We start from the raw sequence: 20,752 nt of genomic DNA on the forward strand, positions 1-20,752 counted from the left end.
ATGTTTCAACAAGGAAAAGAATGATGGTGAACAAATAGAGAAGAAGAAGATGAGATAGTGAAGCGCTAATGCAATTAGGTTAAAAAGAGGGACATGTGACAAATTTGGTTCAAAAGTTTTAAATTTCAATTGCCAGTTCATTTAACCGTTACATACTATAGCGAGGTATGTCATTAGCTGCAATGTCATTACTGGTGGTAATAAAATTGGCTGGAAATAAAATAAGAGATTAACTAAGTACATTTTTTTAATCTTAGGGACAAAATTAGTATATTTTATAAATCACAGAGATTATTTTAGAATTTGTGTTTGTTTGGGTGTCATTATTTTTGATAAAAAAAGATATTTTTTAACAAAAAAGATATTTTTTATTTTTTAGCGTATTTGACAAATTTTTAACAGTAAAAGTAAAAATACTAAAAAAATAAAAAAAAACATATTTTTTGAGAAATTGTAATTTACATCTTTTTTTAAAAGATTATTTTTTCTTAAAAAATAGATATTTTTTATGTAATAAATAAACAAAAAAGTATTTTACATCGTTATACCCAAATATAATTGATAAATAAAAATTTTTTTTGTATGAAATACTCAAATATAAAATTACTTTTATTTTCTATAAAATCTTTTAAAAAAATAACTAAAAAAATAATTTTTTTAAAAACTTACCCAAACAAGTCTAATTCTGTGAGAGAAGCAAATCTTTATAATTAATTGAAATTTTTTTTTAAATCTTTAAAATAATACAAAATAAAAATGATAAAAATAATTGAATATAATCTAATTTAAAATAAATATATTAATTTACTCAAAAAAAATATAACAAAATAAAAATATAGCATAAAACTTCGTCGTTATCATTTTAGAACAAACCATTTAAAAACTATATAATTAATCCGGTTTAATTAAGTTAAGTTTTTCCTTTTCAACCCTGGCCACACATACCTGCATTGTTGGAACTTGGAACCACAATTAAGTTGAAGCTACACTACGCAGTACGTGGTGCGTGGTTGAGCACACATACCCACGACCAGTGAGGGCACTAGAGAACTAAAACAGAAGCCATGAATAAGAACTTGAATCTCTTCTGTTACTAATACTACTAACACCATGGCATTGCTATCTTCCTTCACCACCGTCACTCTCCCACGCACCCAAACACCATTGTTTTACCGGAAATACCCTTCTCCCAAACTCAAACTCCCTCATCTCTTTCAATCAAATAGGATCGTTGCATTTTCTGCCTCTAAATTGAATGACCAAATTGCTTCCAAGTCAACCAACCAAATTCCAGATCTCCAGCATGAGCCTCAAACCCGGTAAGTAACTATTTCTATCCTTTCTACAGTTCGCATGAGAAAATTTTCGCTATCTATTCTTCTTGTTATTATTTTACCATCATCCAGGGACCTTGAGAATAATTTCCGCATCGTTCAGTGATTAATTCAACAGTATAGGAATTCAACTCTTTTTTATTTGAGTATAGTTTGTGTACCATGAGATTCATGTTACTTTCTGAAAAATAAATTACTTAGTAATTGAGTAAATCACTAAAAATATAGCTGAAAGGTTCAGAAATCAGGGCCAAAAACAAAAGTTAGTATGACAAAAGAAATGACCAAAAAACACGGTTTTCTTTTTTTCATCTATGCTACTTGTTAACAAAAGATCAGCCATCATATCATTCACCCGAAAAAAAAATACATGTTAGAAATACAAAATACACATTGAGTTAAAAAACAAATGCATGGTAATGATTTGGGAGCTGATTTTTTTATGCACGTAGCATTTTTTGTTTTTTCGCAAGTGATGTCTAATTTTTTGCGAGAACATTTAGATAATTATTTAAAAATTGCATGATAAAGAACCCGGGCAAAATTGGATCTTTAGACCTTCTTACAGTTTTCTTTTTAAAAAACTCATGGTCAACAATGTAGAAATAAAATTGCTGAATAAAATTTGCTTGACTTAAAATCACGAAGAAATTTAAAGATTGATACATTCAAAAAATTGTGATTCACCTTCAAGAACCTTTTTGAAAGTAAATTTCTCGTATTTGGATATTTTTCTAAAACTAATACTATCTTTCCATGATTTTTTGTCGTTTTCATCTTTTAGTGTTATTTTTGTTTATGCCTAAATCTTTCTAATGCATTTATGTTAGTAGGATATTTAACTAGTGGATAGTCTTGGTTATATTACGCGTAGTTAGATGATGATGATGATGATGATGATAGTGGATCAAACTTTCTAACTTGAGGACTGAGGTAGAATAGAGGAAGAAGGACCAGGAAAAGAACTGGTTGTCGGAATAGTAAAGGCAGTGGAGGAATAGAGAAGAATAGTGTGATTAAGAAAGTAGTCAAAGACAGCAACATAGTGGATTTTCCTGCAATTGTGGAACGGAAATTGCTATCAAGGAATGTTGGAGCAGCAATAGAGAAGAGGTGAATGAGACGAGCTTTGGGATGAACTGCCGTCTCTCAGACAATGAAGCAGTGGTGATCCAGGATATGCTAGTTGATAAGCTCGAGAAGAAGAATAGTGGAGGTAATAAAAAAACGGTCAGCTGTGGGAACAGAGCGATGTCGAAGGAACTACCTTGAGAGGACACAAGATATAGGCAGGTAAGTTTTTTGTAAGGGATTCCAACATGGAAGAAACAGAGGGGCTACTCTTCTTGAGTAATATTTGATGATGGACTTAGTGTTGCATGATTATAGGAGAAGCTGATGTGACTATAAATGCATACATTGGTGTAGTATTTGAATCTTGGCAGGGATTCATGATTTATGGACATTAAAGGAGCTTAAAGACCAAACTTGTGCTTTGTTTGTGGAATAGTTATTGCAGCAGTTACGTACTTCTTAAGTAGTGGAGCAAGTGCAGAAGGTATTGTTACTTATAGGGGTAGAGCAAGTGTAGTTGTTTTTTTATCAATTATTGGGGTAACATTATGTCATTATGGTGAGGTCTGATGTAATTGAGGATGGGCTATTTGTTCTCTTTGTTTGCTGTATTGTGCTTTAACTCTATCATTATAGGAGTATTCCTTTTGTTTGTTGGATACATCTAATAATTATCAATTTTTTTTTCTCCTCTGAGTGGTGTGAAGTTAAATATTTTTGGTCTAAGGTTAAGTGCTAACATGTCTTTTCTTTTCCTTGGCTTGTAGCACGTGGAACTGGAGGGGTTACTCTATCCGGTATCAGTGTGCTGGGAACGATGGCCCTGCACTGGTTTTAGTGCACGGTTTTGGAGCAAACAGGTCTACATTGTTCAAATTTTGCTTCTCATTATCAAATATGCCCCTAGGTACCTTGAAGATTAATTGTACAAATTGCTACTATTGAATTGCTCTATGCAAAAATGTTTCAATGTTTTACTTGGTTGTGCTTTCAGGTTTAGGACTCACATGTTTTGTGTCTAAACTCTAAAATGCCATTTAGATATCTACATATTTGTATAGAAGCAAAGATATTTCCTCACCATTTTTGTTATATTTTTCTTTCTTTTTCTTTTTTGGAAGTGTTTCTTTTTAGTTGTGTTTGGAAACAGTGGGGACAGAGAAAAAGATACATAAAAATTTGTCTTGGTATCTTGTTTGGTCGTAGTGTGGTCCATTGTCCCCATTTTTTGGAGTTACAAAAAATACTAGAATATTTTGTCTTAAGACACTCCAGTTCTGTTTCCATTTCCATCTCTCATTCCAAATGACATACACACACAGATAGTTTGTGTTTCTATCCTTATATTTCTCATCTCTCAAACCAAACATTTCATTGGATAACTAAATGCTCACTTTACTCCCTGAAATGATAAATTTAACATTTCATTGGGTAACTAAATGCACACTTTACTCCCTGAAATGATAAATTTTGGTTATGACATCTCGTCTCTCAAACCAAGCATTCCATTGGGTAACTAAGTGCTCACTTTACTTCCTGAAATGATATATGTTGCTTATAACACTAGTGGCTTTAAGAATTGAGTTTTTAGGACCCAAATAGGGACTAGTTTGATTATCAAGAATACAATATTAGAGACTAATTTGGTTTACATATGTCAGGGACTTAAAAGTGAATTTCCTAACTTCATCGGCTATTATGATCTTGGCTTACAATTTCAGGACCTAAATGTGAGTTTACTCCTTTTCACCACAATTTTCAATAGAGAGAGTCTATCTTTTTTCTGCTTTTGCTAACTAGTGCTGTAAGGAAGCAAGACCCTTGTAAAAGCAAAACCTAAGGCTTCCATTCTTGCTTTCTTAATTAATGTTCTTCGCAAACTTTGTCAATTTTATTTGGAAACAAGATCCTTGTAAAAGAAAGGGGTATCCAATTAGTGTGCAACAACAATTTTCCCTTCTCTTGGAAAAATGGATGCATGCTCTAACATTGCAAAATAGGAAAGTATATGCATATGATATCACATGTTATTTATCTAATTTTAATTTTTTGTGCATTTTATTATCTTCCTTTGTTTTGACTATGCCGCAAAGTAACTGAACTGAGCATGGATATCGTTGCAGTAACCATTGGAGGAAGAATATACCAGTTCTTGCAAAATCCCACCGGGTATACGCTATAGATCTTATTGGATATGGATATTCAGACAAACCGAATCCTCGCCAAATTGGAGATGATTCATTTTACACTTTTGACACATGGGCTGCCCAGTTAAATGATTTTTGTCTTGATGTCATTAAAGATAAAGCATTCTTTGTATGCAATTCTATTGGAGGTGAATTTTTCAGAAGCGCCTGGATAATTATTCATTGCTGGGATTATTTTCATTTAGTTATTTCTAATTACTGTTATAAGCTGAGCTGTTGATTATTTCGATATGCTAGATTTACACTATTACTAACTATTTTTTGTTTATTTGTATTTTTTTTTTCTGCAGGAGTTGTTGGTCTTCAGGCAGCTGTAGTTGCACCACAGATGTGCAGGGGCATTATTGTTCTCAATGTATCACTGCGTATGCTTCATATAAAAAAGCAGCCATGGTATGCAAAACCTTTCATCAGATCATTCCAGAGATTGCTCAGGTACAACTGAAACAGAAGTATCTTTATGTTGATGTTGCAGATTTCAAGCCTTGACCAGATTATTACTATCATAATGTTATATTTTATAGGGATACAGCTGTAGGAAAATTCTTCTTTAAAGCTGTCGCAACAAAAGAATCTGTAAGGAACATTCTTTGTCAGGTACTCCTCTAGCTTAGTACTCAACTTTGTATATTCAAAAACTTGTGCTCCAAGGAATGTTGGGTTGACAAACTGTGACAAACCCCAACAGCCAAGAAGTTCAGGGGCAGCATAGAGAAATTACTCCTTTTAAATACATATAGGAGGAGAGGAATAAAAAGTAACTAGTTGAGTAACAAAGGCAACGTGAATTCAGGGAGTTAGTTACAAGAGAGAGAGAGATAAATAGGAAGTGAGAAGCATTTATTTCAGGTAGGAAGAGACTAAAGTGAGAATTGTGGAGAGAATTGGCCTCTCGAATGCCAAACGTCATTTCTGTTACACTCACACACATAGTCAATATACTCATTCACTGGTTTGGGACTATCACACACTTCTTCTATTCTTGTTATTCTTAATTTTTCATACTACTGCTTCTCTATACTATCTCTATCCTAATCCTATTCTACCTTCTGTGATATCTGAGAACCTTACACAAACTGAATAAAATGCCTGAGAATGAGACTTTAATGGACTTTCAGATAAACAAGCCTTATGGTTTAGGATTAGATGTATGACCCCTTATTTGGTGTAAAGCTTGTGAGTTTTTGTTTGAAGATTTCCCCTTGCAGACAAGATAAGAGATTGGAAATCTCTTCATTGATATTCTTTTTCTTCCGATTTTTTTTTTTATTTTGGTCTCTTGTTAGGAGGATCTTTATTGTCCCTTTTTCTTCTATGTTTCTTCTCTCCCTCTTAATGGTATACTATTTATCAAAAACAAGAAAAGATTATTAGAATAAATCTGTATGAATCTGTTGTAAGCAATCAAATCCAAGGCATAGCTGCTTTGTTCATTGACACATGATGATGCTTTCCCCCAAAACTAATTATTGTTTTATGAATTGCTCTCTGCAGTGCTATCATGACACCTCCATGGTGACTGACGAGCTAGTGGAGATCATACTCAATCCAGGATTGGAACCTGGAGCCGCGGAGGTCTTTCTCGAGTTCATTTGTTACTCAGGTGGCCCTCTTCCTGAAGAGCTACTACCCCAAGTAACGGTAAGCTTCCTTATTCCCATAAATGAGGAAGTCGGAACAAAGCCAAATGAATGTAAGGTTGACAAGATAAACTGAGTCTAGAAAACTTTCTTCTCAGTGCCCGGTATTGATAGCATGGGGTGACAAGGATCCTTGGGAACCAATTGAGCTTGGAAGAAACTACGGAAATTTTGATTCTGTAGAAGACTTTGTTGTCCTCCCAAATGTTGGACATTGCCCCCAGGTTCCCTCCCCTCTCTCTCTCTCTCTCTCTCTCTCTCTCTCTCTCTCTCTCTCTCTCTCTCTCTCTCTCTCTCTCTCTCTCTCTCTCTCTCTCTCGTGTGTGTCATCCCCTTGCTTTCTCTATAGACATAGTTTCACAGGAGTATCGAGAAGCTTAGAAGCTTATAACTGATGAGGAGTATTGTCTTTCCTCATCATGTTTTCTAAATCCAGTGTCAGCTTTAAGTTGACTTGGGAAATATAAATCGGAAATTCTTCTAAGCTAATACCATGGTGCCGTGATAGTGATTGAATAATAGGAGACTTTGCATGACGAAGAAAAAAATGTGGACATATTCATGCTCCCTCTTAAATTTACGTTATTAACTTGTGATGCTAACTGAAAGAGCCAAAGGTTTCTCTGCTACCATCTATGGTCTGCCTTCTAGATGTGTAGTTATTTGCTACGTTTGTAAAGAAAATATCTACAAGTGCGGTTGCTGTTTTTCTAATTGATGCAATTACAAAATGTGATTGTCATGAGTTCTCAAATCCAATGATGTTATCACTCTTTTTGAAAATTCTTGTCTTTTTTTCTTATGCCTCTGGAATAACCAAACGGTGAAATAAATAACCTTTTGGTTCGGAAGGAGGTTAAAATCAAATGTTGAATCCTGAAGATGTTTGAGGGTATGGGATGCCCTTCTTTTAGATATATTTAGATATCCATTACTTTTGTTTCTTTGCCATAACTAATTAATCTTTACAAGTACTTGGACAATTCATATTATGCTTTGCTAATAAATTTCATATCATGGAACTTTATATCTTTTTTTTTATCTTCAATGTTTTTTTTTCAATTTTTAGAAATTATCAACTGTATTTTTTGATAATCATTTAACATTAATATTTTTTCTTGATTATATTTTATAGTATAAACATTTATTTTGCATTTGAAATTTTGGATGGGATTTAAATATTGAAAGCCTCCACCAGAAAGCTGGAAAGTGACCAATTGAAGATCTTTCAGTTCACACAGAGGCTGAAAGGGAGAGGGTTTATCCCTTAGAATATTTCAAAGGAAGAGAACAAATATGCGTATTCTTGTTCTTTTCTCATCTAGTTTCAAACAGTCCTTTGTTTCATCCATTATTTTGCCTCTGGTCTACATATCTGTCTACAAGATATGTAGCATACATCGGTAAACTGGACTATCCATCATTTTCCCTATCATCAATTCTTAATTTAGTAGTCACCAATGACTCGTCGTCAATGACCCCTTAGCTTTACCAGTGAACAATTGAACACTTGTTGGTGCTAGCAAGAATTTTAGTCTATTGGAAGATATCTGATAATGTTGTTATAACTTCTAGGTATGTTGATTCAGTGTAAAAATCGAGTAGAAATTTCATGGTTGAATTCAATGTATAAAACAGGCTCCTTTACAAATCACTTGTCCTGGAATTTCAAAGGTCTAATTTATAATCTTGACAAGTGCAATGATAAGATTAAGATTATGATTATGAAAGATTCTCACTTTATGATGAAGTAATCTGAATAGTCTTGTCTCTTTATTAATTTTTTTTTCTTCACTTTATGAAGGATGAAGCCCCTCATCTTGTGAATCCACTTGTTGAGTCATTTGTGGCGTGCCATGCTAAATCTTACGTTGAGCAGCCCAGCAGTTAGTTAAATCAGGTTGTTGATGCCGTTTGTTTTCATGGGAATTGTGTTCATTTTCATCCATCTGATTCCATTAAGATCATATTTGATTTATTGTTAAATAAGTATGATGTCCTTGTATATATGGTATTCAGTATTTGAATATTACAAGTTGTTCATAAATGTGAGAAAAATTATACCACGTAAATGCAATCCATGGTGGTAATTGTCAGCAGAGCATCCTGTGTTTGCATGTAATTATATCTCAATTGACAAAATCCATTCATCTTTGTATTGTAATAATAAACTTATTAAGATTCACTATCTGCTGCTGAACGCATAGTTATTAAGATTTACCAGCAGTGACTAGTAAGATTCATTAAGAAGTGATGACATAAGAAAAGAAAATTTGGGGAGAGAGAAAAGGGGGGGGGGGGCAGATATAGTGTGAAGTTTGGATTTGGATTATCCAAATTTTGAATTTTATTTTAGAGGATAAAGTGTAATTTTTTTACCATTTATTTCATAGATCATTCAAGGGTGAGAGATCATAAGTCGTGAGGTTTAGCCTATTTAAACTCATATTTCATAACGCGACCAAGTAAAACATAAACAGTCAACTCATAAAAAAAAAGAAGTTATAAGTATTATAGATAACGAAATATATGGACAATTTCGTTTCGCACTATACATTGACGGAAAGATATATATGTCTACCGTTTGCTATTTAAAAAATCTAATTAGTACTTTTCTTTTTCTTCAAAAGTTAATTGGTTCAAAGTTAAAATTCTCAAAAATTTATTTGTTACAGTATTATAATATTTTTTATAACAATTTAATACTGATAAATTTTGCAATATATAAATATATTATTTTAATAAAAAATTGTATAAATAATTAAAATACACATTTTTTATTTTCGTCCAAAAAAGTGTTTGGTAAAAAAAATTTTAAGAATCGAAATACTTATTTTGTTTATTATTTTTTTATTCCTATTATATTTTTTAATCAGTCATATCATTCTTTTATTAAATAACATAATCATACATTACAAAATTTATCAAAATATTAAATTATTACAAAATAAATTATTTAAACTAAACTTAAAAATATTTATAAAAGTATTTTTATTTAAACAAAATGTAAAAAAGTAAAAGAAATTAATGCATTTGAAAGATATTAAAAATTTACTAGTGCATAGATTAATTTGGTTCACAACATTTAGTTTCGACAGCTACAACGAGTTATTTAGTGCAAAATGAGAGACTAATTTTATCCACTTACAATGATTAAATGGCAAATGATACGTAAGCAAATAATATAACACATGGCACATGCTAACATGTAGACAAATAGTATTGTTACCCATGACAATTATCTACGCCAACATGCCGTGTATTACTACTCGATCTATCATCATATTATTATATATGATTAAATCATATTATGACACATGTCACTAACGATCCACACTATCAAATCACATTAGCACACTGTTAATAAAAAGTGGATCAGAAAACGTATTGCATTTTTGCTGATATCAGAGATGTAATTAGTAAAATTTACCATTTTGGGTATTACAAGAGTAATGTTACTCAGGGAACCATGTGTATGAACCACACTAAATCCAAGCCTTTAGTAACAACTCATTATACACTGCCTTTCTTTCTTGTTTATGGTCCTTTCTTGTTTATGGTCCGGAGACATTTACTTTCCAAACATGCCAACAAAATACCAGTTAAGGCTTGCTCAAAATGGCTACTATGCTAGAATACCTTTTTTCTCCCGTCGGGTGACAAAATTTAGCTAACAAATATAAGAATCATGTTGACCAAAAATAAATAAACAATGAAGATAAAGGGCATCATGACATGGCGGGTCATGTTACATGTATAACACTATAATCTACAAAATTGTCATCCCTGGATTTTGGGATTATGCACATGTTTGATATTTAATGACATACTAATCAGCAATCCTTTGAAACTTCATCTTTCCTTCATCTAAGACAGCCATTTGTTTCCTTTTCTTAGATAACTTAGTGGCATTTTGAAATCCATTTTGTTCATCACTGAATTGAGCAGCTGTTCGAGCACGTAGTTCTTCCAGACTCTCACCTTCTTTTGCTCGCTCTATTACCTGAAAGTAAAATGGCAATTAGCTCTCAAATATTTGATGTTTAACAGCCGACTCTCTAGTCTCTGTTCCCTTTTTTTTTTTTTTTCGCAAATCCATAATTTAGTTTCACTTACTAGATGCCTTCCATAAAGATGGGTGCTTGAAAGTGCCTTAAGTGCATTCTGTGCTTCTTGCTGAGTAACAAACTCCACAAAAGCAAATCCTCTATGATTTCCGAACTTCATTGGCAACCTTAACCTTTTAACCTGCACAGATATCATTCATCAAACAGCAGGTAAAGCAAAACACATCTTATTTACAGAAATGAACCAACATTGTACAGAAGCAGATGGAAACCGCCCAAAAAAAGAGGTATATCAGTTAGAATATGCATAAATAATCAGAACTATATGACTTCAGAATTCAGATTTAACTAAAACAAGTTAAAATGTTACTAATGAATTAGCCCAAGAATTTGATTACTCAACAAATACTCGAAACTAATTGACGGATTATCTTGTTTTTATAGATGGTCCATGGAATAGCAGGCCCATCACTTCAAGATGTAACAGGTCAAGATTTCATCATTCATACAGATCCCACATGTAAGAAGTAATTTAAATCATTTGGATTTTTCCATGAGGCAAATGTTCAAATCACGTGAATCGCTGTGCTGCTTCTGTTAAATAGAAGCACCAAACCAAAATTTGGAGCACGAAAGAGTATTTACCAGCATCTGGCACCAACTACCAAGTATAATTTTTATAGTAATTACCTGTCCAAATGGACTGAACAACTGTCTCAAATCCTTCTCTGTTGCCTCAAAAGCAACATTTTTAACAAGCAACTTTGTTGAACTCTTGTCCTTCTCAACTGTCTTTTGTAATTGGCCACCATTCTTGGCATGACAAGGTTGTAAAATAAGAGCATGCCCATCCAATACTGTCCCCTAAAAACAATAAATTAAAATAAATAAATTAAAATTAAAAACAAGAACTAGAATCAAGATCTCAAAATGCATATAACATGCATAATTTATACAGTAATGTATACCTGTAAATCCTTGCAGATATTTGTAGCAGTCTCCAGAGAGTCAAACTCGATAAATCCAAAACCCATAGAAACATTTTTCCCATTTTTCAAATGCTTCTTCACCTATTGGTTACAATGACAGAACAAAAGTTTGAAAGAGCTAACATAACTAGGAATAAAGCAGCACTTAAACCCATAACTGGTTACCTTAACACTCAAAATTTTTCCCTCTTTCATGTGTTCATTGAAATGTTTCTTCAAACTCTCATTAGTTGTTTTGAAATTGAGATTCTTGACAAACAAGGACCGACCCTGCAACATTGTAGATTAATCAACAATAGATGAACAGGCATTATTAAATGATCATTCTAAAGAATATTCTCTGCCGTGCATCATCATGTAAAAGACAGCATCAGAACAATATCAAGAGGCTGCGCCACTTTCATCCTACAGAATTTAGAGGCCTCAGGACTCAAACTAGCTAAAAATCTATAGTAACATTCACTTTCTTCTTTCTATAGTTTCTGGCTCAAAGCATGCTAGCATTTTCCAAGAGGATTTATCTTCAGACACAATTTAATATTGGTTTGACTTCTTAGTGTTTTAGTGCTGCAGATGGTCTTTCCCAAAACTATTTATCAGGTACTATCTACTTGTGGAGATCAGTTTGACTTGTCTCAATTTTATAATACCAAAATAGTTTCATTTTGTTCTTGTGAGGAAACCCTGTCCTCACTCAACGTATTCTCTCTTTCGAATGTGTGCATTTCTTTAATGTTGTATTAAACTAAAAAAAAATACTAGAATATATCTCACGTTTTACTGCATGCTCATCTTTCAAAGTTGATAACCAATATCAACACTAGGTAGAAGTACTTCACTTTATCAAGTAATGAACCCACACAAAAAAAGGAATTAATTCATAAACATAAGATATTATCCCCCGTATCCACAACTTAGGCTGCTAAATGTCTGAGCTTATATATTTATGCTTTTGACCTTATTTCCCTTTTCCTTTTACTATGTTCTACATTGCAAATTTTTTTTTTTCCCGAAAGACAAAAGGGAATCGAGGCGAATAATTTCAAAGGTCAAACCTCAACTCTGTCTGGATCAATATCCTCATCTGATATTCTTTGCACATGTTGCTCCAACATTACCCACTTGACATCATTTTCACCAACTGCTGTATTCAGTTCATTATTTCTAGATGTTGTACTTTGGCTAAGAATGTCGAATGGAGCCCACTCCAAGTATAATGGAGCATCCCTGCATTGAATCGAATATGAAATTAGATAATTATCCTTCAATGAATCCAAATATTAGCATGAGAATGTGGAGGTAACATATCTCGATGGAAGAGGGGAAACACTCCTTGAACCAAGATTATTCATAATAAAAAAAAATGGGAAGACCAATCAAGAAGCATATCCTAGAGAAGTGGAAACAAATTCATTCATTGCTGGAGAATAGCCTATCGATTTATTTTCACTTCATAGCAACAAAATCAAATATATTCAAACACTGGTAACTGGGAGTTACAGCCAATAGAAAAATAAAATCTTACTTGTAACGCTTGTAAGCTAAACCTCTAAAAGCAGATCGAGCTTCTGCTGCTTCAAGGAAAACAACCTGAAATACCATTCTAAAATTAGTTATAAAATGGCCAGCCATAGACATCACCATTTTTTTCCCGATAACTAGCCATAGACATCACTGAATCATGAGACTAAAGGTAAGAAACAATACTGCAATGAAAAAATTCAGAAAGAAGAAGGTTACATTAAGAATCCCTTTGGCATGCTGTATCAAGCCTATAGGATAATGTTATTGGGGGGGAAAAAACGATGAGATATGAGAAGAATTAAAATAGTAGATCAAGATGCAAAATTAGATTTGACTAGCTTATAATGTATATGGTCTCTCAATCTCTTTTTTCAACTAATCTATATTTTACTTGAAAAAAAAATAATTGTTTTCAAAATTCAGAATATTAAATGAATATTATTTAATTTAATAATAAAATAATCCTATACAACAATAACTAAACCTTTCCTTACTGGGGGTCATAACATGAATAAAAGCCATATATTCTATCTTATTATAAATCATACTTATACTTAAACCATTAATGTCTAAACTTTTTTCTTTTTTTTAGTTTTATCTATAACTTTTCTAGGTCTCGCAAAATTGAACACTCACTATGCCTTTAGCTATTCGACTAGCTTCTATCTGATCCACTTGGTTTACATAGATGAAAGGTCTCCTCTACCTACCTAAGGTGAGATTGTACCATCTTTGTACAATAAGCACAACCCCAACATTCTCCATAATCACTTATTCCTAATCCTATCTTTTCTAATTTCCCCAAACATCCAGTATTGTAATCCTCGTCTGTATAACATTAATATTTAACTTTATTCTTGACTTTTTTATCACCCAAGATTTAGTCGCATGTAATATTACCAATCTATGTTTATTAATTTCATTTATAATAAAATATTTAAAATAGCTATAGTTAAAAATTATAAATAATTGAAAAGATAATTATATTTAAATAAAATGTAGAAAACACGTAATTTTGGATAAGTAGGGCCGTGTTTGGATATTTTAGATGGAGAAAACAAGTCATTTTGCTTTCCAAACACAGCCTTATTAATAGAAAACATGTCACCTCTCACTTTCTATCTTTACAAAGATTCTCTCTTTAAAGGATTAAAAAAGATTCTTTGAATTTTCATTTGGAGATTTTAGGCCTTTTTTTCTTTTTCTCTTTTTATTTTTCCAATTAATATAGTTAATTCCCTGAAGGTTAAAATGGAAATCAATTTACAAAAAAAAAAGAATGAAATAATTCAATAACAATAAGATAGATTACGCTATCAAACACCCAAAATGATATTGCAGACGTACAACTTAAAATTTGAGGAGAAGAAAGTACCAGAGCCAGTGTCTTCGTTGGAGGGAGAATTATTTTATCCAAACTACCAAATTTCCCAAACATCTTTGCAAGTTCATTTTCCGTCGAACCATATGGCAGGTTCTTCGCTAAAAGTACATGATTGCTTCTTTTTAAGCCATCAACTTTTCCGTTGGCAAGTGCCTCCAAAGACTCCACATTCACTCCAGCATTTGCAAAAGCCTTTTTTGTATCTGAAATCACTTGAGTTTCTCCCAGAGCAATACGTACAGCAAGATCATCAGCTTCTCGGTCTAATAAATCACTTTTACTGACACCATATTTCAAAGCAATGTTTTCCACGACCTATCAACATTTAAAATCAACACATCATTATTATTATTTGCAGAGACATGCAACAACTGACCATAAACCATAACTCAGATTTGCACAAAGCAAAACAACACAGTGATGTAAATCCAACAAAAAGAAAATAGAATACTCCCTGCACCCGCCAAGGCAAAACTGAAAAAGGTATAAGGGAGGCATGATCACAATTTATATTTATTACATTAATAAAACATACAAGTTAGGGGTGAATGAGGAAAAAGTTTGCAGTATCTCCATATACCCATACCCCTAAAATAAGATGATATATATATATATATATATATATATATATATATATATATATATATATATATATATAATTTAGAAAGAAGAGAGAGAATAAGCAAATAGAAGTGTGATAATGAATTTTCATAACATGGTACAACAGGTGATGATAAGTATTTTAAAATAAAATCAGCACATACATCTAATCTATATTTCTGTCGAATAGCACCACCATTGAAATAACATTTAGCTTAACATCACAGAAGGACGCTAAAAAAAGAATCTTCAAACTAAAGAGGAAGAGATTCAATTCCTATTGACAGCATCTGTCCCTAACGGTCTAACCAACACAAACTAATTGCTAAGACTGCGCATTTACCATAATGTTTATGCCTCTTTCTGAAATCCTATAAAAATAGCCAGCGGACACTGTTCCAGAGAAGGAAAAAGCCAAGGCATAATAAAGAGTCAAAAACCTAAAACTTGTTCCATGAGGCAGTCATAACAAAACATGTAGGGCGCGAACTTTTGTTTCTGAACTAGAGCAATGTACAAATGAAAATGAACATAATAGTGGCACATAAACTGAAACAAGAACAAGTTATTTTTGTTTATTTCTTAAACAAAATGATAATGATATCAATCATTTAGGATTTCAATGGATACACCACAAAGGCTGATTATGGTTTGCAATTTATTTTGTTTCAGCTGACGTACAGTATCAGGGCGCATGAACAGACTATTCCATGCTCTGGTATCTCCACTGGCTTCAGCAGCTTTCTTCTCTTCTTCTCTCTTTTGTTTCAGAGTTTTCACATTTTGGTCCTTGGACCTACAAGATATTGAAGCATAGGCTGTCAAATATTGTGAACATCATAAAAATACTGTTCACAATGTAATATTTTTGTAGTGCATACTCTTTATTGTCTGAAGATCTCTGTATGGCTGGCATAACATGCAACAATCTTCCTTGAAATATAGAATTATCCAACTCTTCTAGTGCCCTGATAAACAATGATCATACAGCTACATAAATTATCAGCAAAGCAATGTCAAGAACACATAACAGCTGATGATGACCAATACAAAATTCGGAAACAGACAAACAGTATTGGTATTAGATGAGACATGATTCAATAACAATGAAGCAAACAACAAAATGATAGAGTGAAAAGTAGAGTGAGCTCACATACAACTGAATGCAGAGGATCATCTCCTCATGCAAACAGCTGTGTGCCAGCTGACATCACTGTAACAGAATTTCCACCCTAGCTCAGATTACATTCCTGCCCTTTGTATTACTTGCTCCGCCCCATTCCTATACTATGTGTATAGTCACATTTTCACCACTTCTCTTTCTGTCTGGAGTTATCACCATTCTCTCATCTCTGAACCTATTAAAAGGTAGCAGCCCTGTGAATATTGATACCCATTGGCATGGGGATTTACTATTTCCATCCTGCTTTTTATTACGTAAAACCCCTTATTCATATTCCAAGGGTTTCATAGATATTTTAAAACTTTTTGACCGTTAAAACCTGACACAGTATTTTCTGAATTTCCACATCGAACCCTGACAACATCTGGATTTAGAGCATTGAACTATTAAATGTCCTATATTTTTGGTTGAAGAAGTTTAATTTGAAACAAGCAGGAACAAATTACTCATTTCCTCAACAAACATGTGAAATAAAATAAAGATATGCAGCCTATTTGAATATCATCTTAGACATGATATGAATTAGTATCACAGAAAAAACAGAAGAGGAAATTATGTAGACTCTTATAGAATATAGAAGACAGTTGCTTCTTAGTATAACAGTCGAACAAACACTAGAAATAGAGAAATGCAGAAGGACTGAGAAGAATCCTTCAAGGAGTCAATATTTTTCTCAGGCAAAACACATGAAACGGCAGCATATATGTTTGCTTAGTAATTGGAATATTACAAACTGCGAGGGCAGACCTAATATTCAACAAAAGCACCAAAGCACCAACTCGAATGAAAAGATGGGCAAAAGATAATGCCACACTAAAAAACCCAGAAGTTCTTTTTAAAATGAATGGAGTTAATTTAATGCTTTGACAGGTGTAACATCCAACAACTTCAACTGGCCAATCATAAACTAAGAATCGGACATGCATCATCCACAAAAGAGCTGGCAACTAGGCATAGATAAGTATATGAGAGGAGAACTTTTATCAAGCTAATTGCTACCTGGCTGCAAATTCGGGAAATGAATAAAGAATATATGCTATTCCTTTGGATCGTTTTGTACTTTTATCAACTACTAGATAAACTTGTGAAACACTACCAATCTTGCTGAAATGCTCTTCCAGTTCCTCCTCACTGTCACAGAACAATACAATGATTAATATGTTTAACTCCTACAGACTGACAATAAAAGTAATTGTACACTCTCGTCCAACAAGAAAACAAGAATGTACAATTTAAATTCAAATACATGCAACTATAAATGTACAAATTTAACTTCAAATCCATGCAACTATCTATGATGAATGACATTCAATACTGTATAACTGCTTTACCCAATCAAATGCAGAAGAATTAAATGCTTATAGTAAGTTCAAATGAAACAACAAATGCACCAATTAATGTTTGGTAATTCATCTCAAGAAGATAGTTGTTAAAACAATGTCGATGGGTGAAGTTGGTGAAAACAACACCACACATGCATCTTAAGTGTTTCAAGGAAAAACAGATATCCATACGTGGTGGTATATGGCAAATTCCTGACAAATAGTCGGCATGACTCATAAACTTCTTTCTTATCTTCTGAATTCAATGATTGGCCGCCTAACACATCTGAATTCACCTGAGACTTTTGCTGGGCACTATCCTCTCCACTAGCATCCGGTTGACCCTTTAGGTCTAACTCTTTGGCACCATCTGTTTGGGTTACTTTTGAAGATTTCTTATCAACATTTTCTTCACCTTCACTAGGATTAGTATCATTCTCTTTGTCATTATCATCAGTAGATACTGAATCATTGTCACTGTCATCACTTTCAGAATCAGACCAATCTTTTGTCACTCTACTCTTGAAATAATCCATGTCAGAAATGACTTCATGTTCAGTTTCACATGACTTGTCAGCTTCAAGATTATTGAGCTGATCTGATGATGAACCACTGTGATCTGAATCGGTAGGTATTGCAACTGATGTGTCTTTGCTTCCCTTCTTTGATACGTTTTGCTTCTCATCAACAGTAGATACAATTGATGTATCATTTGCCCACAGTTTTGAGTTGGCACGAGGCTGCATTACTTGAAGAAACTCTTGAAGCTGCTGATCATCAATGTCCTCAGAGCTATGTCCTTGTCCTTGCCCTTTTGATCCAACATGTTCGTTGACATCTGAGGTCACTTTACTCTCTTTACTAGCTGAATGCCGACTCCATGGACGAGGAAGATCTGCATCACCACGTTTTCGAGCTACCTGCTTGGATTGACGAGCATACAGGAAAAACCACAATGCCTACTTTTCAGTTTCAACAATAAAAACATCTATGATATAAAATAATATTAGGATAAGTGTATAACCTCGCAAGTAATTCTACATGTATCAAGGTATGATCTATTGAAATATTGAATAGCTTCTTGAGCTTCGTGTTCTGAACGAAATCCAACAAAAGCAAATTGGCGACTCTTACCATCTCTGAGTTAATAACAACCAAAGAAACACACAACAGTTATAGTTTTTAAATTACAATGTACTTGAAGAGTGGCGCATGGAGATAGAATAGGGACATACTCTCTCTACTGTATCCAAATATGTTTCAAAAGTACCAAAATTCAAAAGTGAAAGATATTTTGTAACAGAGAGAGAGAGAGAGAGAGAGAGAGAGAGAGAGAGCCTCTATGTAATTATTATTTGAGGAATGTCTAGTAAAGTGTACTTTGTACGCATAAGCTTGACATCGGTGATTTCTCCTTTCTCAGAAAAGAATTCTCTTAATCGATCCTCTGTAACATACTTTGGAATATTCTTCACACATATCCTAGACCTGCACAAAACAATAGACAAAAATCATTTCACTTTTTTATTGGTTATGAACTTATGATTGTGTATTTATTTTTAAGATAAATGAAATGATGAATGCCCAAAGTTTGCACTTACATTTCTTGATATTGCTATGGGTAATGGACAGTTGAATGAAGTTAACAAATTGACAATGGTGCAATTGATCGGTCGGGGATAGAGGTTGCTGGCAAGGGCTCTTCACTGGAAAAGTGCTACTAGAGTTGCCGAAGCCTGGAACAGATGGAGCTTGAGAGAGGAGAGTTGTGCATGTGTCTGGGAAAGTAGTAGGGTTTTAGGGTTCCCATATAGACTTGTAGTGAATAAACTTAAATTCCTAAAGTGTCCCTTAAAAAGATGAAAAAATATAAATTTCCCCTCAATGGGGTGTGTTTGGAAAGAATCTATCTTCCATTTTCTATTTTCTCATATTATTATATATTATACATACATATATACATAGTTATCAAAAGTTCAAAACCGAACAGGTATCTAACCCGACCATACGACTGGGTCACCGGGTCACTGGTTTGCCCGGTTGACCTGGTCATAATTGAATAAAAATGTAAAATTATAAAAATCAAATCAAAATCAAAAGTTAAATGCATGTCTTCACAAACATTAATTACAATCAAGTATCAATTCTTAGACATAACTAATGATGCAAAAGGAATAATAAACTAGTCACTAGTACAAAATACTTTCTCAATTTAAATGGGCATGAGAGAGCAAAAGACAACACAAACGGTAAATCAAATCCAAGGGGTGAATTCAAATCTATTCAGCTATGATAATTTTCAATACTGCCTATGTAAGAATACATCAATCAATACTAAAAATCAAATCTATTCTTACGACAACAAATTCATCAAATGAATAGTTTTCTAACAACAAATTCAACTATGATAATTTTCAAAACATGGGAACAACAATTTAACTGAACAATTTATTCTGAGTTGTAGAGAGCATGAACCTCATTTGTTGTAGAAGAATCTAGTTACAACATAGTAATCAAATCTATTCTTGCAGCAACAAATTCATCTCATGGATAAATTTTAACAACAAATTCAACTATGATAATTTTCAGCAACAAAAAATTTAGCTCAAAAGATGATTTACAGCAACAAAAAATTTAGCTAAGTGATTATTTCAGCAAGAGAGCAACAAATTCAAGGTTCAACAAACTCAAGGTTCAGTGATGATAATCAGTAACAAATTCAACTCGGTGATGATTTTCAGCAACAAAAAAATTAGTTCAATGATATTTTCAACAACAAATTCAACGTTCAGCAACAAATTCAAGGTGCAGTGATGAATTACAACAAAATTGAAAAAGGAAGAACAGGGGAATTTGTTGGAAGTTGGAACTCACCAAATCGAGGACCAGCTGCTGGTTGCGCGAAGGAATCTGACGGCGACGCTCGAAGCAAGAAGATGACAACGATGACCAGCCCCGAGACGTGCTGCTTATGCCGCCGGCGACGACGAGCGCAGGGAAGCGTGCGACTGATTGCGAGATGGTGACGAGACAGAGACCAACAACGAGCTTGAGTGCGAGACCCGAGACAGTGAGAGAGACCGGAGACAGTGAGAGAGCGACCGTTAGAGATAAGAGACCTGAGCTTGAGTGAGAGAGTGACGAGACTGAGTGGTGAGTGCCAGAGGCAGTAGACGCCAGGTGAGGGCTTCAGGCTGATCACTGAGCACTAGCAGATTAGGGTTTTGGGCTGCTTTCAATCACTTGAAACCGATGTCGTTTTGGAATTTTTAAACAAAAAATTTAGCCGGTTTTGGGTTATGTAAACCGGCTTGGTCACCCTTTTTGGTGAAATTCGGGTCAGGTTGAACTGGTTTTTTCGGATCTGATGCTTAGACAGTTCATGCCTCGCCCAACCAGGTTTCCAGTCCACCTGGCCGAGTCAAGCC

General features: G+C 33.6%; 2 protein-coding genes across 4 annotated transcripts; one reads left to right on the forward strand and one right to left on the reverse strand.

The window, feature by feature from the left end:
• Positions 1-937: 937 nt before the first annotated feature.
• LOC112795703 (uncharacterized) lies at positions 938-8,354 on the forward strand. The gene is made up of 8 exons (XM_025837818.3): positions 938-1,319; positions 3,176-3,268; positions 4,532-4,743; positions 4,906-5,050; positions 5,140-5,212; positions 6,110-6,256; positions 6,354-6,479; positions 8,060-8,354. The coding sequence occupies exons 1-8, from the start codon at positions 1,111-1,113 to the stop codon at positions 8,144-8,146; spliced, it is 1,092 nt and encodes a 363-aa protein (XP_025693603.1). The 5' UTR covers positions 938-1,110; the 3' UTR covers positions 8,147-8,354.
• A 1,510-nt stretch (positions 8,355-9,864) lies between these two features.
• LOC112795704 (uncharacterized) lies at positions 9,865-20,569 on the reverse strand. 3 transcript variants are annotated; one of them, XM_025837820.3, is made up of 16 exons: positions 20,199-20,569; positions 18,926-19,102; positions 18,705-18,812; positions 18,349-18,419; positions 17,517-18,244; positions 17,002-17,133; positions 15,701-15,787; positions 15,501-15,615; positions 14,211-14,534; positions 12,837-12,901; positions 12,367-12,538; positions 11,477-11,581; positions 11,291-11,392; positions 11,013-11,186; positions 10,372-10,503; positions 9,865-10,258 (listed from the first exon to the last, which is right to left on the reverse strand). In XM_025837820.3, exons 3-16 carry the CDS (start codon positions 18,724-18,726, stop codon positions 10,085-10,087), a joined length of 2,403 nt encoding a protein of 800 aa, XP_025693605.1. In that variant the 5' UTR covers positions 18,727-18,812; positions 18,926-19,102; positions 20,199-20,569; the 3' UTR covers positions 9,865-10,084. The 3 variants fall into 3 exon arrangements, with proteins under 3 accessions (XP_025693605.1, XP_025693604.1, XP_072090952.1); XM_025837819.3 differs by having other exon boundaries at positions 18,349-18,463; XM_072234851.1 differs by having other exon boundaries at positions 18,349-18,463; positions 18,926-19,174; positions 20,199-20,565.
• Positions 20,570-20,752: the final 183 nt, after the last annotated feature.

The sequence above is a fragment of the Arachis hypogaea genome, chromosome 4 (genome assembly GCF_003086295.3).
Source record: "Arachis hypogaea cultivar Tifrunner chromosome 4, arahy.Tifrunner.gnm2.J5K5, whole genome shotgun sequence".
In the NCBI taxonomy this organism is placed as follows: Eukaryota; Viridiplantae; Streptophyta; class Magnoliopsida; order Fabales; family Fabaceae; genus Arachis; species Arachis hypogaea.

Bases quoted from the DNA above. Each gene is read 5' to 3' on its own strand.
- LOC112795703 (XM_025837818.3), top strand. From the start codon at position 1,111: ATGGCATTGCTATCTTCCTTCACCACCGTCACTCTCCCACGCACCCAA. The intron at 1,320-3,175 runs GTAAGTAACTAT...CTTGGCTTGTAG, and splicing joins CAGCATGAGCCTCAAACCCG to CACGTGGAACTGGAGGGGTT. The intron at 6,480-8,059 runs GTTCCCTCCCCT...CACTTTATGAAG, and splicing joins ATGTTGGACATTGCCCCCAG to GATGAAGCCCCTCATCTTGT.
- LOC112795704 (XM_025837819.3), bottom strand. The intron at 12,539-12,836 runs GTAAGATTTTAT...GATTCAATGCAG, and splicing joins TTAGCTTACAAGCGTTACAA to GGATGCTCCATTATACTTGG. The intron at 11,187-11,290 runs GTATACATTACT...TATTGTTTTTAG, and splicing joins ATATCTGCAAGGATTTACAG to GGGACAGTATTGGATGGGCA.